The sequence below is a fragment of the Gadus chalcogrammus genome, chromosome 6 (genome assembly GCF_026213295.1).
Source record: "Gadus chalcogrammus isolate NIFS_2021 chromosome 6, NIFS_Gcha_1.0, whole genome shotgun sequence".
NCBI lineage: Eukaryota > Metazoa > Chordata > Actinopteri > Gadiformes > Gadidae > Gadus > Gadus chalcogrammus.
The window spans coordinates 8886425-8911921 of record NC_079417.1 but is presented as its reverse complement, the minus strand read 5'-3'; the positions used below and the strand labels follow the sequence as shown (position 1 = coordinate 8911921).

The window sequence follows — 25497 nt, the reverse complement described above, 5'->3', positions numbered from 1 at the left end:
AGGGCGTGGAGCGTGGAGCTAGGTATCAGCTCTGACTCATTACCAGCCCCTGACTCCACCCGCCTCCTGACACAAGGCACGTGCAGGCCAACACGCACACTCCAGCTGGGAGAGTAACCCTACCCACCCACCCACACACACACACCCCGACCCGCCCCCCCCCCTCCACACACACACACACTCCCAGGGCTAAAATAGAGAAGTGGGAGGATAAGGGACCGGCGCGGGGAGGAGGAGCCATGGAGTGGTGCCACCGAGGCAAGAAACAAAACAGAAAATAACCCTTCAGAGTGTGTGTGTGTGTGTGTGTGTGTGTGTGTGTGTGTGTGTGTGTGTGTGTGTGTGTGTGTGTGTGTGTGTGTGTGTGTGTGTGTGTGTCTGGGGGGCTGGGTCTCTTTGTGCATTGGAGTTGCGACAGCCTGGATGTAGAGTAGGTGTCCTTTAAAAGCATCAGGGACAATGGGAAACACGTGTGTGTGTGTGTGTGTGTGTGTGTGTGTGTGTGTGTGTGTGTGTGTGTGTGTGTGTGTGTGTGTGTGTGTGTGTGTGTGTGTGTGTGTGTGTGTGTGTGTGTGTGTGTGTGTGTGTGTGTGTGTGTGTGTGCGTCGGTTTGTGTATAGGAGGTAGAACGCATTCAGGAGACTTTGTGCTCCTGCCTTGTGTCTCGTCTAATGGACAGAGAAGTGTAGGACAGACTTCCTTGGATGCAGTATGTCTGCTGCATACTGAGGGGATGAGGAAGTATGTGTATGGCACACAAAGAGGTGCATTGTAATTATGCATTCATCGATTATGGTAGTCTAATGAAATATGGGAAGAGGGAGGATAAATAGAATTTTGTCCTGTCCGACACAGTTGTATGTCGCTCAGCTTTGTGTCTCACAGGAGTTGCGCTAAGATTAGCTCTCCATATGTTAGCGTCAGGCGTAGCCGCTCTTAAAGGGCCAGTACTTGGCCCAAGCAACAACAAAATCACTATCTAGTAATACTATTATTACACTGTATGCAGAACATAAACATAGAGTGCTTACATGAAACTAATATAATATGATATATAATAATAATAACATAGCAACACATTATTATTTAGCTTATTTAAAGGGAAAAGTTAAAGTGAATGTTTGTGGCACTGTAGTCAATCAACTAGTCCATAGCAAGGATTGTGAAAGCAGGGATGAACCCTCAAGGTGTAGGACTTGGTAGGTCCAGAACCCTGAAGGTCCAGAAGTCTTCTCTGAGCAGGATCGTGCATCAGAGAGGAAAGAGTGAAGTGATCTCACTCAACAGCTGAGGGAAGAGGATCTCTCAGATATCTACACACTCATGTTTTATTAACTGCTGCACCAGGTTGCTGAAAGCTTCTCCCTTGGTCTCTCTCCCTCCCTCTCCCCCTCTCCCTCTCTCTCTCTCTCTCTCTCTCTCTCTCTAACCCTATCCCCTTCTCTCTCCCCCTCCCCCTCTCTCTCCCCCCCTCTCTCTCTCCCCCCCTCTCTCTCTCGCTCCCCCCCTCTCTCTCTCTCTCCCCCCCTCTCTCTCTCTCCCTCCCTCTCTCTCTCTCCCTCCCTCTCTCTCTCTCTCTCTCTCCCTCCCTCTCTCTCCCTCTCTCTCTCTCTCCCCCCTCTCCCTCTCTCTCTCTCTCTCTCTCTCTCTCTCTCTCTCTCTCTCTCTCTCTCTCTCTCTCTCTCTCTCTCTCTCTCTCTCTCTCTCTCTCTCTCTCTCTCTCTCTCTCTCTCTCTCTCTCTCTCTCTCTCTGTAATATAACACCTTGTCACTTTGGCATCCAACATCAGTCGGCCATGAAATCCGTCACTTGCTTGTGTGTTGTTAATCCAGGACTGGAACTCTGCGGCTATACCTGACCACAGGCGTCCAGGCCCACCAGCGCTGGTGCTCTAGGGCTGAAGGATCAGGGATCCGTGAGGGTATGGTTGCTCGGTTAAGCACACTCAATGACTGACCGGCATTGAGGAGGACATCATATCAGAGTGACACGTCCGATTACAGCTGCAGTGAGACTCAAACACACAGTTTGTGTGTGCGTGTGCGTGTGCGTGTGTGTGTGTGTGTGTGTGTACAAACTGCTGTTAGGGTATAACGGTTGGTCTAGCCTCAAACTGAGAGCAAACCTCACAGTGTAGTCATGGAAGGCAGGTAGGAACGAGAGTAGCAAACGCAGAATGGAACTGATGATGTCAAAACCTCCACTTCCTGCATGTACTGTAAGTGGTCATTAAGCAGTTCACACACATGCAGGCACAAACACGGGCACGCGTACACACACACACACACACACACACACACACACACACACACACACACACACACACACACACACACAGACACACACAGATGTGGCCACTGGCTTGCAACCTTGGAGGAAGGGCCTGAGCTAAAATTACATGAGTGATGTCATCAGTCATTCACTGTTGCCACGGAAACTAGGCTTCTCTTAACCCCTTCACGCTCAGAGAAAGGGGATTCCACACCAGCACCCACAGGAGCGGATCATTTAAGGTTCTACCTGCTGCGATCCGGCCGCTTTATTTATTTACTGTTTTCGCAAAAAAAAAAAACCTCTGAAGGAAGAACAGACAACATGAAAGAGGGAGAGGAACGGGTACGCTAGCAGACGTAGCCCATAGCAGTGCGCTAATGATGGATGGAATACAGCTGGCACTTTAAAGCTAGGCTCAGTCGTCGCCTTGTGTGTGCAATAGAAAACACTCCGTCGGTGGGGTTACGACTGCTCATAGTCAACCCATTCAAGTGAGTGTCCTCCGACTGCTGGTCGCGTGATAGCGGCAGTGTTTACAGTGTCGACGGGGGGGGGGGGAAATGGGAACTGTTTGACCAGGGGGGGGAAACAGATAAGCAGAACACAAAGCGTGCTAAACACCCGCCAAGGCCAGAGCCGTCTGACAATCTGCCAACGAGGAACAGAAGAGCCACACGGGGAACAAGGAGAACCAGGTCCTCCTCCTGGATGGACGGAGGTCCTTCAGCCCGGTACCAGATGGTGGGTCCAGCCCAGACAACAACACCAGCTACCCCTCTGCACGTGGAGGGCCGGCGGAAAAGAGCGCGCTCAGGGAGCTTTGAAGCATGTACAAGTAGATCTGAGAACCGGCGTCTACTACATCCGCTTTCAGCTGGCTTTGTTTCAGTCCCACGATTTAGATAAAGAACTTGAAAAACACTAACATATTTATTTCGACCGGAGCGTATACGTTTTGGTATTTTATCCGATCACTCCTGTGTTTTATTAGAAATGGTTTGTGGGTTTAGTTGGGGGCGGCATCCGACATAACGTTCTAACAACCGCTTCTTCAGCTATTAGCGGGGGAACTCAGTCAGCTAGTAGTGGAGGAACTGTGTCTCCTAGCTGGGAACTTGATTATGCAACCGCAACCGGCGCTTGTGGTGGCATCAGCGCTAAACCCGTCCCTAGGAAGTCACGCCTCTGTCATTCCTCTCCGCACACACACACAAACGCACACAGCTGCATTGCTTAGCCAACGGCCACTCACTACGGTACACGGGCGTGTTCCCCTACACGTATGCACGTTTGACCCACTGACATACAGTAAACTCCCTTCACCTCATTTGACTCGCAAAGTCGGAAACGGAAAGGCCGACCCACAACCGGCATAGCACAGTCACCTCCTCCCACTCCTTCGAACTATCTCCCTTTTAAGCTCCTCCCCCTCCACACCACCACCATAGCACCGCCCCTCCTGCCTCCTCCTCCCCTGGCCACACAGCTCACATGCCGCCGCTGCTCAGCCAATCGGTGAGCAGCGTGCGGCGCTTTAAACCGAGAGCGCCTCTCGACTCTCGACAAACCGACTGCGTGCCATGAGAAACACAAACCCAAGCATGTGCTCCAGCAGGACGGCAGCTGATGGGCGGATCTTACAGCTACAACTACAACTCCCAATTACGTGAGTCAACAGGCGTTTAAACGGCCAAACATACACAGCCACAGGTACACACTGGGACATGAATACACCAATCATTGGCGCCAAATACTGTATTGTCGTTGCAGTTGAAGTGTGGTTTACTGAAGTAGAGTGTGGCCTAGTGTTGTTAAGTGTAGTGTAACATTGTGGCATAACATTGTGTCTTCTAGTATGAAGCTCGCAAATGTGTTTTAAAAGACAAGCCTGATATGAAGCTGTGGATTTGAATCACTAGCTGAAGATCTGGCAACACAGACACACACACAGACAAATGACAGACAGAAAGACCAACATAATGACTGACAGACAGGCAGACAGACAGACAGACAGACAGACAGACAGACAGACAGACAGACAGACAGACAGACAGACAGACAGACAGACAGACAGACAGACAGACAGACAGACAGACAGACAGACAGACAGACAGACAGACAGACAGACAGACAGACAGACAGACAGACACAGAGAGTCAGACAGACGGAAAGACGACACAGGCGTTGACGAAGTTTATTATAAAACGGTTTACTTGTCTTACCTTCACTGTCGGATCAGGTCTTATAGAGCAAAATCTGTTGGTCTCCTCAAAATATTCCGCCTTTCATTTCCATCAAAAGATAATGAAAGAGAGAGGGAGGCGATGAAAGGAGGAGAGAGAGGGAGGCAGAGGAGAGGAAGAGAATAACAATCAATACAACATTGCGACAACAACTGTCCTAGACGAGTCCATCTGGACAGCAGGAAAAGCCGGCAGAATTCATCAGTGCATCGCTCTTCATTCCTATATTGACTTTACGGTCTCCTTCATTATCCCACGCCAGATGCCAGAAAGGATATTATTTACGTCCTTAGTTTATTTCAGTTTGTGCCGTGTGTCTACCCCGCACACACGCGCCGTGTTGCCGGGCGAAATGAGAATCCGCCTGCGAAAGGATGGCGCCAGTTTGAGCTATGGAATTATGTAACATCTCCCCCTATCTCGTTCCTCCTGGGCAGTGTTAGGCGGCCGGTGCATCTCCCCGTGCCCCTAAACCCGCTCACGGTGACCACAGCTAGAACATGCAAATGTCCTCAGCCTATGGGTGAAAGGCCAGGCAGCGAGCGAGGAAGCGAGAGACATTCGTCAAAGCTAACTATAAAATCATTATAGGGGAATGAAACAATATAGCACACACACAGCTCTCAGTGGTACCTTCAACCCCCCCCCACCACAACCCCCCACATCCCGACCCTCACACAAGCACACACACACAAGCACGCACACACACACACACACGCACACACACACACACACCCTGTTGTCTTGTCTAGCTGCTGAACGTGCCGGCTGTGTTTTTTTCTCCTGCTGATGCTTGGTCCCGCCAGACCACCACCACCCTCCTACCCTTCTCCCATGAAGTCCTAAAATAGTCTCTCTCTCTCTCTCTCTCTCTCTCTCTCTCTCTCTCTCTCTCTCTCTCTCTCTATGTCTCTCTCCCTCTCTCTCTCACCGGCAGGCTCAATGCCCTCTCTCGGCTGCCGGTACAGCTCAGCGCGGTGTGTGTTGTGGTGTGATTGATAATTACCCTGTGAGTCTGAGCGTGCTTCCTCTCCGGTTAATCCATCCGCCTCTCGTATCCCCATCAGAAGACTCCTTCTCTCTCTCTCTGTCTCTCCCCCTCCCTCTCTCTGTCTCACCTCTGTCTTCCCCCTTTATACGTCTCGCGCTCTGTCTATTTCCTCTTTCTGAGTTCAGCCCATTCAGGAAGCCATCTTGTATTTTAAATCCTGTTTTACATGAGTCCTAGTACAGACATTTCCCCTCTCTCTCTCTCTCTCTCTCTCTCTCCCTCTCCCTACCTCCCTCTCCCTCTCTCTCTCCGAGCCTCTGAAGCTCTTTACTCTCTCTCCCCTCCCACTCTGTGTCTTGTGCTAGTACGGCAATGGCTCTGCCGTGCGCGCGCATGTACACCCAGGATTACACACACAAACCGGCACACACAAAACACACGCTCACAAGATGATATTGTGTTCCACTAAGTCAGCTTCTGTGTTCACTAACCTACATAGATGCCCCATCACCTCCTACCTCGATCTACCTCTTTCTATTTATTAATATCCAGTCCACTTCTCTCCCTCACTCTCTCTCTCTCTCTCTCTCTCTCCCTCACTCTCTATATCTCTCTCTCTCTCTCTCTCTCTCTCTCCTCCGAGCCGGCTGCATACGTGATGTGAATGCTCCTGCCCCCTGCTCAAAGGAGAACACACACGTGCGCACGGTCACACACTCTGACTTACACACACACACACTCCCACACACACACACACAGACACACACACACACACAGCAGCAGCATTGCTGCCTGCCGGCGAGACGTCACGCTAGAGATAACACACAAAGACACTCCATCAGCCAATCAGGAGCAAGCTTGGGCTCTGCTGCTAGGGTGAAAAACTAGAGGGAGGGAAAAAAAAAAAAAGGGGGGGAGGGGGGAGTGTCAAATGAAAGAAAGAGAGAGAGAAAAAAATCACACAGAGGGTAGATAGAGTGGGAGGGGAAAACGAGGGAGGGGGCAGGAAGGAGAGAAGCGGAAAAAAAAGTTAGCGGAGGGAGAGAGAGAGAGAGAGAGATGAAAACAGAAGATAGAATGGAGAAAGAAAGAAGAGGAGGGAGCCGGAGAGATGGTCGGGAAGGAGCGCGACATGGGGGTTGAACTAAGGATATCGTGTGTGTGGGGGTGTGTGTGTGTGTGTGTGTGTGTGTGTGTGGGAGCGTGTGTGCACTATGGGAGAGAGGGACAGAGGGATGAGGAGGGGGGGGGGGGGGGGGGACGACCATCTCTATGCCTGTCAATTATCTCCTTGGGCTCGCCTTCCCTGAACAATACCTCTGGTATGTGGTATCACTCAGCACCATCTGTGACAGGGCTGCCCGCAATAACTGGACCGGAGTACACAGTGCGTGCACACAGAGACGCGCACGCACGCACACACGCACACACGCACACAGGGGCGAGAACGCACGCGTTGCAATTAAATGTCGATGGATGCACGCAAACTATGTGCAAACAATGTGCACGTTCACATACACCCACACTTACACACACCCACACATATACACTCGGAAACACACACAGTTGGTTTTTAAATGTGAACATGCTGACGATAGCTACTCAGAAGTCTGGGTCTTTGGGGAAGCAACCCCAAAAAACACCCTGAACCTCATGACCTCGATCACCAATAGAATGTATATTTAGTCACTTTCATGTTTGCACCACGGCAAGTAGCACACGAGAACGGTGTCACTATCAGAGGGTGGATGTGGGTCAGGGGCTGTGTGTGGGAGTCCTTTTCGATGTTTTCTTAGAAGAGCGCCAGTCCAACATACCACACATATCTCAGCGCACGTGAGCCCATCCTGTTGACACTGCTGACGGAACGCAATCCAGCTCGCACCCTTTAAACTCCCCCCCCAAACGCAACCGCCACCCCTGGCGTCCCCAGACCATCCAAACGCTCTGCTCATCATCTTATCTTCATCTCTGGTCCTCAATCATGGATAAAACATTTTAATGAGATTGAATTTATTTTACTTTTTATATTTTCAACGGAAGGGTGGAAACGTTGAGTTGAGTGTGCGTGTAGTAAGAGAGAGAGTAAGCGCGAGCGAGCAACAGAGTTCAACGTGTGTAGAAAGAGAGCGAGTGAGAGCGAGCGGGTAAGGGAGTGAGTGAGGGGGGCGTGGCAAGGACCAGGCAGCCAGACAGTGACACAGCACTGGTCGTGTTTGCCTCTTTACCAGCGTGGGAAATCCCCACCTCTGACGTCAGCGCTACCACGTGCTCGCCTGTGTGAGAATTTTTGTGTGTCAGTGTGTGTGTGTGAGTGTGTAAAGCGACGGAAGTGTGCTTCGTAGTAGTAGCAACAGTAGTAGCCGCACGAAGCGGGACAGTTGGCCGTGCACTAGCACACGGCGTTAGCAGTGGTCGGAAGTCCTGGTATTAGAGGTATTGGAGTGCGAGGCAACAGATGCGGCTATAGAGGTTAGCGCTGGTTAATGTGTGTGTGTTGTTGTTTTTTCAAAACACCAGCACCTCCCGTTATGCATAGCATGGCTCCGTGGATGCCGTTGAACGCAGCACCCGGAGGAACCCAGGGAAAATAAAACGAAAAGATCCCTGGAAGGAACCCTGGCAGTTTGTTCGACTAGCTGCCCCCTTTTTCTTCAGGACGACAGCGGAAACCGAAGTGGGAGGACCCGGTGTTGGAGAAGAGAGCCTAAACCATGGGCACCGGCACCGAGCATTCACAGGTCCTATTGTCCCATACAAAGCAGCCGGTGGCAGAGTGAGCAGAGAAGGAGAGGCAGGATATAATGACGAGGCAATGCAGCAAAACCTACACAACTGCACATGGGGCTGCCGGGAGGGCAGGACGCTACATTGGACGGCTGTGTTCGTCCTCGGAGCCAGAGGGTGGTGGGTTCAAACCCCAACGTCTCCCTTTAGGCGTCCTTGAGCAGGATGCTGAACCCTTACCCGCCTCATCATGACATGAATCCACACAGATCTTTAATCCAAGAGTTTCCAAATAAAATCATCTGCACAGTGAATTAATGGTAACAGTAAATGAGATCCAGATATTTGCTTTTGGATGAAAGGACACGCTAAACCATGCAATAAAAAGGTCCCACATCTGAGGCTTACATCCAAAAACACGGTAATTGGTTTGTGTTATGACATACGATAGTCGTTTTCCCCTCTATCCTGTTATCTTAAGTACCTTGTATGTGATCCTCAAATGGTTTAACTTATTTCTTTCTTGTCGATCGAGGGGCTCACATGGCTTCAAATACCCAAACCACTTAAGCCTCCATAGACATATACAGGTACCTACATGGGCCTGGTAACATGTCCCCTTGATGTCTGTAATACTAGCACCCTCAGACTTTGACCCAAGCCTGGTTCATTAGTGAGCAATGGCCCACTCACACATAATGAGAGGATCGATAATCCTATCATCTTAAAAACCTCTCCAGCACCCACCTCTGCTACCAACCCCAAACTTCACACACACACACACACACACACACACACACACACACACACACACACACACACACACACACACACACACACACACACACACATACACACACATGCGCGCGGGCTCAAACAAACACAACCACATTAAAAACAGTATCAATTAATGGTTAATAGGCAGTTGGCTGGCTCATTATAGTCATGAGGCATTGTCAATGATTTGCACCCGAAAGCAAAATGGTGGACATGGTGGGGGATGGGATTGTGTTATCGTAGTGCTAATTAAGGGTTTAGTTAATGGTATTAATACTGTACTGCCTACTCTAACCATATCCCTATACGCTTGACCTATCCCTCCTGAACCTCCTGTACAGCCCCCCCCCATACACACACACACACTGTGTGCTTATGTATATTTGCATGAGTACATGGATCTGTTGGACGCATGCAAAGAGAGACTACAAGGTTGCTAGGCGATAGGACCTCAGCTGCTGCCTCCAAACAGGGTTGGGAGGGCAGGGGGAGGGGGGGTAAGATGGAGGAGTGGGCGTGGGAGGGGGAGGACTTTATGGATGAACAATCTGCACCCACCCACACCCACCCACACACACACACACACACACACACACACACACACACACACACACACACACACACACACACACACACACACACACACACACACACACACACACACACACACACACACACACACACACCTTGCTGGATTACTATACTATTGAATAGGCTATTATGTTCAGTAGGAACACGGTTTAAATATGAGACAACAAGCTAAGCAATCTAAAGAGACTAATTTAAATATAAAAGAAAGAAGAAAAAAATAGCCCATTACTTTGGTTATATGCTATATTTTAAATATGCCTTAACAAACCATCCTTAGCAAGTTGTTGTGTTTGAGATCAACCGATGCTATTAATCTATCCGTTTGTAAAACTGCTTGTCCTGGTCTGTCCTTGGGACCACTAAAAGTAGAGAGTTCTTTGTTTCCTTTATGGACAGACCTCAACAAGAGAGTCTCCCTTAGATCAGATAGTCTGCATAACGATAATACAAATATTATACTATTTAAACTACACCGGCTGTGCACAGGGCTTAGTCGATTTGAATAGAGAATACAAGATTTGCGAGGAAAGAACAAGTGTGCCAGAAAATAAACATTATATGAAAACAACAGATAGACAGTGAAGGAGCCCACTGGATGCCAGGGGGGGGGGGGGGGGGGGGGGGGGGGGGTTACATCTGTTTTGGGTTACATCTATCCTATATGGTTACCAAAAATACCTTGATGGGGTAAAGCTTTTTCAGAGTCAGTGGGGGGAATCTCACCAACCTGCTCAAAAACAAACTAAAACGGTTAGTGAAACCAAAAACCTATTCTCCCACAATAGAAAGGACGATCCTCATAAAATGAAAATGGTGCCACTGCTCTGGGAGGACCTAGCAGTCGTGGAGGTTAGACAAGCCTCTGCTGAGACGATTCCCTCTCAATACTGCACACCATTTTACTGCCTTCTACACCCGGCAGCCCTTCCCCCGCACGCACGTACACACCCTCCCACCCGCACCCACACAAACACATAGCTCCTTGCTTATAAGGTCAACCCCCTGCCCTGGTGTCAAAGGTCAAAGGGGAGAGCCTAGGAAGCTGGAGACATTCCCTCCGTTGCTGATGTTTGAGACACAAACAAGCAGGGACATGGCACGTGTTTGCACAACTGCTGCAGCAGCAGCAAACACCACCGAAGAAGAATCTGCAGTGGTTTACTTTATAAATAACAGAGGTTATTAATAATCTACCTGCTGTATAAATGCTGCCATTCTTCAGATTCATGTGAAGCAGCCACAAGGCACACTCAAAGGAATAATATGTGAAACATGCCATCATTTTTGATTACTCTACATGGAATTACAACCACATTTTCCCCGTCTAGTTGAATGAAGTACCCAACTACAAATTAAAATGACAACCTTCAATTATGTTTTACTTCAATAATAATTGCTATCACACGATAGGCCATTTCATGCCCCAGACGCTGCTTCACTTACACACACATACTACGAACACAAGCACGCACACACACACACACACACACAAACTCCCACATGCTCACACAAGGCCATGAGTTGGGTGTGTTGTGTTAAACACTAAGAGGTAGCTGTTATGTCTTAAATAAGTTTTACAGCGTCTGGGCCAAGAGTACATCGTCTGGGCCACTTTACAAAAGATCCTCCCTTAACTGATTATCACCGACCACGGTAAAATAGAGACAGACACAGAAGAGATTCTTCAGAACCACTGTTCTGACTTGTTTTATCAAAGAGGATGCTATTTTGTTTGGCCGATGTTAAAGATGAATGCAGAAATGGTGCTGGTGTGCTGATAACTACATCTAAAGGAATACATTCGAAATCTGTGGCAATAACATCAGGGAGGTGTGATGTTTAAAGAGATATATTGCATTGCGTGTTCGGCAGAAGCTCAAGAGGGAGAGGCGTTCGTCTGGAAAGTGGAATGGTCTGATCCCTATGCTCCTCCTCGCAAAATAAAAATTTAAATATTACTCTTGAAGATAAATCACAGTACGCTGGGTGTCATCTTGCACTGTTGAGACCAATGTCAGTATGTCAATCGGTGAACTGAAAAACAGTTACTGATAGTGACTCCAAAACAAGACGGCTTCTTATTCTTTTAAGAATGTTAAAAAATATGATTTCAGATGCATTTTGTGCATGCAGTTGTGACCTTTCAACCCTGCATGCATTTATTCATCTATTTTTTACCGTTTGCACATGAGGGGGTCCGACTGACTATAAACGCAAACCAGCTGTCCACAACGCTTGAGTGGCATCTGTATTTAACGCAACCTTGAAAAGCATGTCTGGACAGCCCAAGAATCCATGGGTGGATCCCGACAGCACCGGGAAGCCTTGCAAAATAGTCTGAAAGAATGACTCCAGTGCTGTGGGACACAACAATTACCAATAGAGCCAGTAATATCACGATAACAACCGAACACCGGGCAGAAAAAACCCAATGTGTGCACTCTATCTAGAAGTCCATGAGCAAGAAGCCTCACACCTGCTCCTTCATGACATGTAATGGCTTTGGAAAAAGTGAATGAAATAGTAAATGGTACTCACACACATGTATCCCAAAGAAATAAATAAAAACATTCAAAAACCAAAAGACGTTTACACATTTAAACTTCATCACTCAACCCTCACCTCTGAGTCATTCTTGCGTTTCGTAAGCTGGACGCACTTGCGCATCTTACAGATCTGCTTCCCCGTCTGGCGGTTCAGACAGTTCCCGCACGTCCCGCAGTTCTCCTTCTGCAGGCAGGGGACGCAGGCGCCACACTTCTTCCTCCTCTTCTTCTGGGGGTCCTCCAACGCGGGCGTCAGGGAGAAGAGCCCGGCCTGCTGATGCTCGGCCTGGATGTAGCCACTTAGCGGGGACAAGCTAGCCGTGCCCGACTCCTTCTCATGCCCACGAGGGACGTGGGCGTCCTCCGAGTCCAAGGACAGCTGAGGACCACCGCTGGCCCCCTCGGCCAGGGGCCCCAGCAAAGTCATGGGCCTGAGCATGTCGGCCCCACTGTCCAGCCCTGGGCCTCTCTGCCCTTGTTGAAGGGGAGGTTAAGAATAACACTGGTTTATAAACCCACCGTTTCAGAGGTTGGAATAGACACTAGGGCTTTGACTTTTGCCCAAAAATCATATTCGTTCGTTTATTAATATTCAAATATTTATGGCCATTAAATGCCTTCAGTAACACCTGGATTGGGCTTCGCGAGGATTGTTTACCGCGTTGCTATGGTTACCGGTCTTGCGTGTTCCAACGGTTTATTAGGTTTCTAATAAATCGCTGTCTAATCAATACTTCATTCACTGCCTCTTCCGTGGTCATTACAATATTATGAATAGACTGCGTCGGGTTCTCCGACGTCTCTCCCTCTTGGCCTGCCCATAACAGGTATGAATATTAAGGGCTGCCTAATATTCCTTCGAATTTTGATTTATTTTTTGATATTCTAATTATATTCGAATAACGAAGTTCGGAGTCAAAGTCCTAATAGACACCGGACATTATCCAAGGTGGCTGGAGGATTTTCGCTTAAAATGACATCATCTTCATATCAAACCAACTTTGGAGGAGTAAAGACCGGCGTTACCCCCAAGGTTTTAAAACAGAGCAAATGAATGTAAAAGTTTGCTGCTCTGACTCTTAAATGCCCATGTGTATGGTGGCCATTCATAGGTCCTTTAAAAGATCTCTGTGGGTGAACAACACCCTGTTGTGATCAAAGTCCATGTGATGTTTGGTGTCATCTGGTCGTCACGGTGAAGCCAGACAGAAAAACTTCTCCCTCCATCCGGCACATCTTCACGAAGCTACGCCTGAAGACGCATCTGGTCCAGGGGGAGAGTGGACAGGACCGCTCCTGCATGGCGCCCTCTGGAAGAGCAGATAGTGGAGGAAGAAGGAAATGGGAATAACTGTATTTAATACTAATGACGCATACATGATTTGAATAGAGAATAGTGGGATTACCGTAAAGTGTTTACTAGTTCTAAAGATTCTCCAAGTGGATACAATTTAAAATCACCAATTATCGAATAGAACGTAAAGAACCAGAGAGACCAATGAATGTTGAATCTTAATATGAATGTTTAATGACTGCTGTTCCAATCGTTCAGTGTTGTCAAATTGTGTAACCAAGGGTCACAAACACAAAAAGCAGAGAACATGGTAGCCTTCGACTCACTTTGCTTAGTTGAGTTAATAAACTGTTAGTAATCTTGACACTAAATAAATCAACATAAAAACTTAAAATAAATAATAACACTGGATCTGGATGCAGTCTAATTCCACCACAACTGTTGTCATTTGTACGAATACCTATACTCCGTGAGCATTTTACAAAGTGATAATAGTCGCTCTCTCGATCAGGGGTCTTTGTTTCGTCTCTCTGAGAGTTGGGGGTTCGTTGCTGTCCGCGACATCGCTCTTTGTCCCGGGGTCACAGACTCCAGTCAACCGTCCATAAAGTTACTTGTGTCCAGAATGCCCAATGCCCTGTTTTCTCCACTGCCTGCATACTAAACATTGAGTCTTCATACTTCAATAGTTACACATGACCTACATTGTAAAACAATGACACACAAATGCAAGACAACCCACATGCATTTTGCAATAAAGTAACCCATAGTATTTCATGAAGTAAGGAAAAACTATCTCAAGTAGGCCGACGTTGTTATGGGTCACCCACATCAGCGTATCCGTGCACGTGCATGCAACTGAACGAGGCTTTAAATGGGTCTCTCGTGCGAAAGTGGCGCGTGGTTTCTAACGCACAATACTTCATTGTATTTTAACTCAACGTCGAGTAGACAACATCCAGAGGTAGCCTTCATCATACATACAAATGCAAGACATGATTGATTCCTTATGCGAGAATTATGTATCGATTAAGTTGCCGTACTATCCCGTCAGGCAACGTGCCACCTTCCCAAAAAAAAAAGCGCGTGGCTTTACTCAGCGATTTTACTCCACGAGAACCGCAGGCACTTTAAAGTGGCGCGAGTACCAGCGTCTTCTGACTCGCGTTTCATCGTCCACTGTAAATGTTGTCAGTAGGGGACACAAACGACAAACTAGGGAAGCTTTCTATTGACATCCCACCGGGGGGCCTGCTGATTACAGGACGGGACATGCGCGGATTCAGAAACAATTACCGAAGTCATAAAGCGCCCATCGACATCCTTACTCAGTGTTATCTCTTGACAATTAGTGTTATCCTTTACAATTGTTATGCAAAATATATCTAAACGGTTGTGTTGGGTAATTAGCTCACTTCAGAGCGAAAATCGACACTTTCACTCCAGTGTGTAATGCGCATACGTGTGCCTTTGGCGATACGGTGGCAGTGGACTTATGATTGATAACCATATAATAACCAATATTTTGAAAACAGGAAGACACATGATCAACATACCACAGTGGATGTCCCGATGATCCTCCTTTTGATTCAGCTTGTTGTCCTTACAGAATTTTTGCAAAGCAAAGCAAGAGCAAATTGGTGATGTAGGCCTAACATTTAACACAAACTTTGTAGGCTATAGCCTACTATATAGTCAAGATAAAAACTTATTAAACACTTTTCCCTAATGGCAAAGCTTTAACTTCTGATGCCATAAAACTCCGAAGACTGGGGGAAATCCAGGCACACCTCTCCAACTCTTGCCGATGCTCTGTGGCGTGGTTAAGAGGAGTTAAAAAAAGAAAACGGGAGGGGGGAGGTTAGGACCAACTCTACCAGAGTTTAAGAGGTTAAGAGTGGCCAGCAAATTACGGAGTGGAGTTCGATCACCTCGGTGGAGCGAGAGCCTGATCAATTCCGGTATCAACTCGAGCAATAAATTGGGTGGGACTAGGGTGTGTCTATATGAAACTGTCTATGAATGTGCGTGTGCATTATACCATTATGTATTAAAGTATAAATAGTATACATGTATAATCTATATGCATTAATCAATTGGATAAATCACGCGGAACATTTCTTTTATTATTGTAAAAGTCCTTTGGAGGCTTTCTGACAATCATAAAAACAAAATACTGTGAACATAAAATTCAAACCGTAAAACATTATCTATAGGAACCAAGGAATTTGTACTCTAAAATAACGTTTTCAGCATGTAACAGAGTCTGTTGATTAGTCTGGGTTTCCAAGCGATATATTGTATTTTGGATGTTCTTATAGAGAATATTAGTAATGTCAGCAATACACCTTTGCATATAAACACATGGTCAATCTCTGAGAAACATCCAGAGGTTCACACAAACTCACAGAACACATATGCACGATATCACAAGAAAACTTGTGAAATATAGCGATGCCCATATTTCACTCACAAATTAGAGATAAAACAAGCTATTGGGGGAGGGCAACCAGTGATAGTCAGTAGTCGAAGGTTTCCTTTATTCCTCTGATTCAGCAGGATCAAAGAGGTAAAGTTGCCCACTGCCCAATGTAATGATGGCTTCATAGGGAGTGCATTGTCCACCTCAAAAAGAACGTCATATGTTTTGACATTGCTACATATAGACACATACATATTGAAAATAAAATAAAAAATTGGGGGGGAAAAAACGCAGGAGACATTAAAGGAGATCTTATAAATAATCAATACGACAGATGAAACTCTATTCTAGTTTAATTCGCTTGAGTGGATGAAAGCAGTGAGCACCCCCTGCAGGCCCCCCTGCCCATCGCGTACTACCACTCAATAGGACGGCACCAGCGTCACATCTGGTCAGTGGAGAACTGTGTTCAGAACTACAGAACTGCCGACAGAGCGGTCAAAAAAAAGTAAAATGATGGAGGAGGAAGTCAGATTTTAACAGGAAGGAATGTAAACCCCACTGAAGCGGTTAGAGATTTTATACCGGGCGAGAGACAGATAGAATGAGGAAGAAGTAATGTTAACCAATACTACTGGTCTCTCGGTATCTCTATTGGTGAACAATTAAACATCACAACAGACGTTGCGTCCCTACTTGTTCTGTGGAAGAACACGTGTTTGTAATGTTTATCTGAAACAGAATCGGCTCCATTAACTTTGTCTTACTAGAAGAATGGAAATATTTTACGTAATAGAGTTTGGGCCAAAAGCTACATGGCCTGCCGTGTCCCCAAGGAATTGAAAGGTTTGCTAACAGCTAACTGCTAGAAGTGATCCCCCTGCACTCTTAAGTATTGAGGGTGAACCCTGAAATGTTGAAAGACCATCTTGATACACCCCCTTCTCCGTCTTTTTAGTGGTTCGGTCTAGTGGTTGACAGAGCACCAAGGCCTCTATGTCCGGACCTGGAACTTTCCGGCCTTGGTCATGTACTTGATGCCTTTGAAAGGTTTGTACTTCTCGCCGTACATGTCCAACCGATTCACCTTCAGTCCTGAAGAATAAATAAATAAAATAATACAATGAAATAAGTTTACATATTTTATTATCTGAAATATCAAATGGATATCATTATTCATAATTATCTTAGCATATCATGCATAAATACTTAATTAACAATTGCTATTTGTTTGAAAGAGGTGCCATTTTGATCTTGTAATTGATCATTTGATGAGCCTGGCGACACCTAGTGGCATTTGCACATAACAGCACCCTTACGTGACAGCCAGGTGTCTGTGTAGGAGAAAAGGTACTAATACTATTATAGATTATTACTATATTACTACTTTTCCTGTAACTACTAGAAAGTAATAGTGTGTATGTGTGCGCGTGCAAGCGTGCGCGTGTGTGTACCTGAGATGGCCATCTGCTGGATCTTGAACTGGATGTTGATGCTGGGGTTCTCGTCTGGTTTGGAGGCCCCAGCCTGCAGGCTCATGGAGCCCTTGAGGCTGGGCAGCTTCTGGGGGTTGATCTTCCCGACGTCCCACGTCAACATCTGGAAGGCAGGGACACGCATGGGAGAGTTGGCTTTCTCAAACTCACTGTACACACAGCACATAACAAACATTGTTACAATTCCAAGATTGGTGACCATGGTTGAATTCTGAAACGGACAAAATGACGTTCGATATCTATATAGCAACCTTGTAAACACTCTGGTATAGATTGTATTACATATTTAGGGCTGTCAAACGATGATAACCCTGATATGCCCATAGAAATACATTCTCTTGGCAAGACATTTCAAAATCACACTAAAAAAATCTAAAGTAAAATAAATCAATAAATAAATAAATAAATAAATAAAGAGAACATGCGTTAATGTGTCAGTTTTAATTAATCTAATTAGAGTAAGATCTTATTGACGTGTTATTATTGTGCACATTTTAAACAGCCCTATTTATATAACCTCATAACCATGGTAAAGGCAGGGGAGGCAAGTTGTTCGTTACCATGGTTACGGGCTGAGAGAGGGGAGGGGGGTTTACGGTGTACGTTACCTTGGTGACCGGGTCGAAGGTGTAGGTCCCCTGGGAGGCGCTGAGGTTGGCGTTGAGCACTCCGCGAGGCAGCTGGCTGCTGACCAGCACGGCCTCCACTCCCTTGCCCATGGTCTGCTTGGGCCCCAGCGTCAGGTCGAAGCGGCCCTGCGAGCTGCCCTCCCGGAACGTGATGTTGTGTTTCACGTACACTGGGATGGCCACCAGACTGCAACCCGTCGACACACAGACACACAATGCAGAAACTGGTTAAACATAAAGGTCTTAGCATGGGCACTCGTGGCGTTAATGCCATGCTCGGTGCCATACCAGGTGAGCTCGACATTTGAACTAACAGTAAGACTTTCCCTGACAACACCTCTTACTGTGGGAGGGCGGTGAATATGCCCTGATTCTGCCTGCATAGTAGGACATTTACTGCAATTTAATAGCCAATGTTACTTTGTTACTTTTGAAGGAATCACATTGAGAAGACTAAATACAAGATCAATAAAAATTGGGTCACGAACTATACAATCACACACAAAGTAACCTATTTAACTCTAATTCAAAACACAACAGAACCGCTGAACTCATCTATTTGTGTCTCAGTAATCTCCTAGTGAACTATATGGGTACAAGCTAAGCTAAAACAAAGCTCCAACTACAATAGAGATGGAAACCAGTACCTTCGATAGCCTACTGGATAGCCACTATATGAAGACAATAAGGAGGAGAGGAGGAAAGTGTGATTAAATGATGAGACAAGTGGTGCAAGTTAGACGGACAGAGAGAGACAAGGAGGAGAGAGGGAGGACGAGAGAGAGAAATTGAAAAAGAGAGGGCTGAGCAAGCGATAAAAAAATAGGAAGTGAGAGAATTGATTAAGAAGGAAGGAGAGAGAATAAGGCTGACAGTGGGGGATATAGAGAGAAATAGACCGAAAGAAAGATTAAGAGAACGTGAGTAACACAATGAGTAGGACAAAATCATAAGACAAAAAGGTAGAACAACAGAAAAAGGGAGAAAGCATAAGAGATGAGAGAGAGACTGACTTTTGGGAGCTGACGTGGTAGGAGAGGAGCCGGAAGTTTCCGTCCGGAGGGATAAAGGAGAGAATCCTCTCCGCCTCCCAGCGCTTGAACCGCACGCACGGGTGGAAGCTCACGTCATCCAGCAGCCGGGGATTCTGGGTAAAGTATACACAACCACTTAGGGGAGGTGGATAGCAGCTTGACAGTAGAACGGGATGCAGTTGGAAGGGAAAACACCTGATAAATAAAGTAAGGCCTGAACTGTCCCCATGAGAGTCATGAATCACAGTAACTTTTTGTCTTATATTTTTTTGACACACCTGCATGTTAAATAACTTAAATAAATAGGTAATGTTAGTAGGTAGGTTAAGTTTGTTATTATTTTAGGTTTACAGGTGACAAAAAAAAAAGGTCTAAAAGGCCCATACTGGTAAATGTAAATTAGTTATTATAGGATATTACGCTACGTGTTGCTATTCTACGCGAAGCAATTCTACGCAAAGTTCTCATGCTCAGTGCAGCTCATGGGTTAGAGACGCACCATGAAGGAGAGGGTGAGGTCGGGCATGCCGGTGAGTTTGACACACGCGTCGATCACTCCCTGGATCTCTGCCGTTATGGTCGAGCCTGAAAGGGGACATCGAGAAGAGGGGAGACAATAAGATACCATAAGACGGATGCATCCAAATTGCAACCATGATGTTTTACACTTAAAACTGGTAATGTACTATTACTATAATGGCATTTATACTGGTCATGTGGTGCTACGGTACTACTTGAATAGAAAAAAAATAATAATAACAATCGACCCAAGAGTAACGTGATACTAGAAATACCAGGCGTGTAAAAAAAACAGACAGTAGCAAGTGCCATCACACCTGTGCCATCAGTATTAGGGACATATGCTGATGTAAGAAAATAGCGCTCAATAAGGAGAATCTGGTCTGTTGATTGTTCCTTCAACCCAAACACTAAACCAGAATGAAATCAGTGGGTGCGACATACAAATCATTGAACCTACTCTGGTTTTACATTGGCTGTGGCGCTTTACAGAAACAGCAGTACCTGATTTGTCGATGATGACGTCGATCTCCTCCACCACGTCAAAGTACGCCTCGTTGTTGGTGTATTTAACGCCCGTCCGTCGCCACGGGACCACCGACAGCTGGCCCGTCGGCAGCTGTTCCCCGACGTTGGTGCTGCCTGCCGACAGGTGGGCACGAAACCAGGGTTGCAATGAACAAATATTAAAAAGGTGCCATATTATACCACCAGGTTTGAGTGCGATTAGTTATTACAAGATGTGTGATTAATCATTACAAGATGTTTTGAACTATCACCACAAGTGGGCGTGTCCACCTAGATAAGTGACGGATAGATGAGCAGCGTTTGCTACAGTCCACTGGGTAGGCAGGAAGACTGATCTATCCACCACAAATCTAGGTGGACACGCCCACTTATGATATCAGAAGAGGCTGATTTTCAAAACGGCTTGTAACGGCTAATTACACTCAAGCCTGGTGGTATAATGTGTCACTTTTAAACGGAAACAACAAACAGCTAAAGTGTTTACCATCTGAAGCATAACCTGTGAAGGGGAATGGTGGGGGGGGTCCCTGTAATGTGGTTGACCAAAGCTTGAGGGATGGGGTGGGGGGTGGGGGGGCTACCTGTGATGGTGTTGACCATGGTACGGAGGATGGTAGGGGGCTTGATGAGCTCCTTGAGGATGTTGGACTCGGTGGCTAGGGGGAAGCCGTTGTCCAGCATCTCCTCCAACAGCTCGTACACCACCACCACGTTGTCTTTGATGGCGGCCTCTGTGCACACGCCAAAGTAGTCCTGTGGACACGGTCACAGTGGGACAGGATGAGAGGGGACAGGCGGGTCCCCGCGGTTGTTTCATATGTGGTACAAAAGAAAAGCATTTTAGGCAGTCAAAGCAAGGTAGCAGAGAGCAAATAGAGATGGGTGGGGCTGGATGGGTGGCTGGATCATGTGGTATTAACGTCAATGCTGCACCGAAACATCCTCACTCGTTCAACTGTTGTGGGGCGACCACAACCTGTGATGATTTGCAACCTAAAATACACCGCAAACCTAACGGTGGCGGATATTTGGATATTGCAGGAGAAGAGTTTAAGTATTCGATGGTCAGACACATGGGTCGACAGTTAAATTAAGTGGGCTTACGGCTTCATCCACCTTTGAGAACCTAGCGAACAAACAGAGGGGTAGGAGGGCTAGGGGATACGATACCGAAATCCATCAAATCGAAAGAAGCAGAGAAGCAAAGGGAGGACGAACATCAAATTGAGAAACAGTGCCCGTACCTGGAACGTGTCTACCACCCTGTGCAGGAACTCGATGACGAACAGCGGCGGAACCTCGCTCTGGATGACGGCCACAAAGTAGATCCTGTGGCGGAGAACGCTGATGAGGTAGTGGTGTGGCGTGGGAATGACTGGTGGGACATTCTCCGGCTCGGTGGCTCGCTCCTGGGCCTCGAAGAAGTAGTCGCACACGGAGCGACTCACCACACTCTTCCAGTGTTTCTCCAGGAAGATGTCCCCGGAGGAGTTCACCAGGAACAGGCTGTGGATCATTGTGACCGGATGGCTGGATAACAAGAACCACAACAGAATATTACAGTTTGGTAAATAGGTTAGACACTCAACCCAAAGAGACGTACTGTTAAGCCGGATACTTGTCATTAAGGGTAATCTTGCTTAAGGATGTCTGGGTGTAGGCTTCAGTCTAACCCAAGTGCCTTTTAACTGGGAGTAGAACGCGCTAGCAACTACAGTACTGACTCAAGAACAGCACTGAGAACAAATGAGTAATGTCAATGTAATATAATGTATTACTAGTTAATTTCTTGACTACCTCTGCTATAAGGATGAAATACACATACAACAGAACTCTGAGTGTTGGGTAGGCTCCTTACTGCCACTACCATGCTTCATGGCCATCACCTTGCTCACATGATTCTGACCTGGGGCGAGGGGCTTCTCTTCCAGGCCTGAATCATCCATTTCCGCAGGTTACCAGTAGCCAAGTTGGCTTTGGCGTACGGATATGTGCATATTGTCCACAAGATACTAATGCTTTGTATAACATAGACAAATATTGACCTACATTAAGTTTCCAAGGAACTATTCGTGACTTTTGAGGATGGGAAAGGAGACACCGGCTTCTTCATTAAATATGCGACTGGGATATCAGGTTCGGTCCTGATGAAGGCGACCTGAACACCCGAGAGCTGCCATCCCAACAAGCATCCCTTAATGAAATATTTTCGTTGGCTATCCGTTTCATAAGTCCAAGCCAGGCAAGGACAACATACATCCAACATCAAACACAGTGCATTATGAGATCCCTCCCCCTCTATCCTCACGGTGGTCTTGTGACAGCCCAAAGCCCGGCCGTGCATGATGGGAGGAAACGGTAGACAACATTACAAAATGCCTACAAATGAGACAAATGGTATTCTTATGTTATACAAATGACGAGTCACTCACCGTAGACAAATGCAGAACGTTCGTCTCGCCCTTTCCCTTAATTCAACGAAAAACTAGAAGCCGTCGTTCCGATTGCTTCTGGGTGGAGCAAATCGTGTTTTGAGGCGGACCCTAAAGGGAGCCAATCACATGATGAGAACCGGGGAAGAGCCCGCCTTTTAAATGTGATTGGACATGAATGCGGAAGCAGATGACTCGTTGAGTTTAGGATTAATCTCTGATTGGTTACCTAGGATATACACCAATAAAGGCAGCTCCTGGGTATGTTTGTCTGACATTTTGTATCGTGTACCCGATTTCATATTGTGCCGTGCTGGGTTATGCATAAATTATGACACAAGATTACGGTGTTGGCTGGACTTGAAATAAGCATTTCAAGTTTTGGTTCAGCCAAATTAATGACCATTATATTTACCTAGTCCCCCTTTTCACCACCGCGCGCAGAACAAGACATTTGCCAAAATAATCTAGAACTAAACATTGTATACCTAATGCTGATAGGAGAATGTGTTTCAGCTGTAGTAGGGCTTATCTAAATCAGACTAAATACAAACAAAATGGTAAATGCATTAATGAATTACCTGTAGTGCCTCACTGCAATACTCCTTTGAATGACTGCTTGGGATGAGCCGCATCATTAGGCATGAGGCTTATCTTCAGCTCCAGGGTTTCTTGTAGACTACGAGCCTGACTTCATTCATGCACCTGCATGCCTGCCAACGTGAGATCCAAAATATGATATCCAGCAATAATTAGGCCTACGACAAATCCAGATTCAAAATGTACTTACGGTAATTTAATTTAAACACAATTTTGGTAAATGATTCTCGCCCGAGTTTTTGATTCCTTTATACCGGTAATAAGAAACTTTATTATGTAGGATAGCGACCCAGGTTTTATGGACCCTGAACCTTAGTCTGGCGGGCGGGCAACACTCACAACCAAGAAAAGTAGAAAGTTCCCTGAAACATGAATGGCTCAACATAATTTATTTTCATTTTATGTTAAAATGTACAGAGTTCTTTGAAAGTACTTGCTAAGAAAAAAAGAAAAAAAACAAAACGCTTAAATGGAAGTACATACAGGGACAGAAATCATCGATAGGCGGCGTATCAGAGCGCATAGCGCCGACTTCCCCGCTGGCTCCGCCATCGCTCCTCTCGTCATTTGAACGCTCCTCTCGCTTAGCTTACAATGCACCATGAACAATACAAAGGATACAAAAAGGGGAATCAATATAAACAAACAGAAATATACTGAGCTCATTTTTACATGCCTCTTAAATGTAAGGAATTCATCTTATACACAAAGTAAAAAAAATAAAGGAACAAATAAACAAAAAAACACTAAACCTTTAGATATTTGTTTTTTCCTCGTTTAAAATAGCATTAATATACTACACAAAGATAGAAAATCTAGAGATGCGATGGAATGAAGAGGTTAAAGGCATCTTAAAGTTACTAAAAGTGAGTGGTAATTTTTTTTGTTTTGAATTTCTTAGTAATTGTTACCCAAGAGTCGAGCTAAAAAATATGTTTTTTTTCCTGAAACAGAAGTGGAAAAAAAAATGACAGTACCAATATCAATGTCAGAATTTCCTTTTTATATTATAGAAAAAACAATTTCTCTACAACAGGTTTTCTAAAGTCAAAAAGAGTCAGCTTGTGTCATAAAAGAAAGCTGCCCAGTCTGATAAAATTCAGAGAGAAACAAACCAAACAAACCAAAATGATAATAATAACAAAATAAAAGTACAGAACAGAACCAACACACAAAAATATGAAACATCAGGTCTGAAAACAAAACCATTCAAAATAATCCTCTTTTGACTTTGAATACCGGAACCGCGGAGCCGAAGGGGTGATGTTCTCCACCGACTCGTTTTGAATGCCATAACAAACAGGACCTCATCGCAGTCTCAACCCTCCATCTCCGTGTGTGAGCGTAAGTGGAATGGCTCGGCAGTCGGCGATCTTGCTGTTGAAGGCCATTGTGTCGCAAATAAGGAGTGCAGACTTTTACAAAAAAGTATTTCCTACAAAGGTTAAACAGTTGAAATGGAATATCCGCCGTTTGATCTGCAGTCTCTAAGCTGCTTGGGAGAGGAAGGGGGGACTGTGTATACATATCTGTCAGTGGAAAGTGTGATAAGAGGCCCAGTTGAATTTTACACCCACAAGCACTGGCCACCAGAGGGCGCCTGCGTGCCCCGTCCGGCGCAGTTGTGCTGTTGTACTGGGAAGTATAAGGATATTTACATCTAGAGACAGAGAGCAGCAGTGCAAATGTTAAAAATAAAAATAACAAAAAAGAGATGCTACACCTTCCACCTGACCAAAAACGGGATCCGCCTTTTCTACCCTCCACCAGAAACTAATTGACGCCATTGGTCTGAGCAGACCGGTTCCTGTGTCGGGTTCCTCTTCCTCGTCACGAAGGTGGGTGACCATTCCAGAATGCCACATGTATAAAGACCAAAGCGTATGAGAGGTCAGACTTACAAGTAATTTACATTAAAGGTCAACGACAAAAGAAAAGAAACAAAAAGCAACATGATGTAAAAAAATAAAACTAAGTTCCAACTACGATGTCTCATTGTCCCTTTTTGAAGGTAAGGCTTCCTATGTCAATTAAAAGATTGTGTGCATGGCTGAACCATCGCTCAGTTGAACCATTTATCGAATGTATCACTTTTCGTATTTTTTCTTCAGAAGCCAGGTCCTCTTGTGGAGCGTGTCGGGGTCTCGCCCCGCGCGTTCCCCCCCAGTGAGAGGAAGTGGTCGTCAGCACCCTGGGGGTTCGACCGCATGATGGACCCGTGTCCGGAGAGGAAGTGGTCGCCATGTCCAGAGGGGGGTGGGCCATGCCCAGACCAAGGGTCCATGTACGTACAGATACATACACACCAACAAACATACACACACACACACATATCTCACTCGCACACAAACACGCAACCCCCCCCTCACCCTCACTCCCAACACTGCAGGTGG

The 25497-nt window shown here is 46.2% G+C and overlaps 2 protein-coding genes across 2 annotated transcripts in view; both read right to left on the bottom strand.

Annotated features, from left to right (window-relative positions):
* The window catches only part of tet3 (tet methylcytosine dioxygenase 3), a 38759-nt gene extending 32910 nt beyond the window's left edge, over positions 1 to 5849 (bottom strand). The window contains exons 1-2 of the mRNA XM_056591799.1: positions 5525 to 5849; positions 4498 to 4557 (exon numbers count right to left, since the gene is read on the bottom strand). The gene's annotated coding sequence lies outside the window, so the exon portion shown is untranslated. The remainder of the gene's footprint in view (positions 1 to 4497; positions 4558 to 5524) is intronic.
* Positions 5850 to 15445: 9596 nt separating this feature from the next.
* On the bottom strand, positions 15446 to 22596 carry ap3m2 (adaptor related protein complex 3 subunit mu 2). The gene is made up of 9 exons (XM_056591616.1): positions 22505 to 22596; positions 21317 to 21602; positions 20654 to 20825; positions 20049 to 20186; positions 19525 to 19610; positions 19005 to 19138; positions 17971 to 18178; positions 17321 to 17465; positions 15446 to 16961 (listed from the first exon to the last, which is right to left on the bottom strand). The coding sequence occupies exons 2-9, from the start codon at positions 21587 to 21589 to the stop codon at positions 16861 to 16863; spliced, it is 1257 nt and encodes a 418-aa protein (XP_056447591.1). The 5' UTR covers positions 21590 to 21602; positions 22505 to 22596; the 3' UTR covers positions 15446 to 16860.
* Positions 22597 to 25497: the final 2901 nt, after the last annotated feature.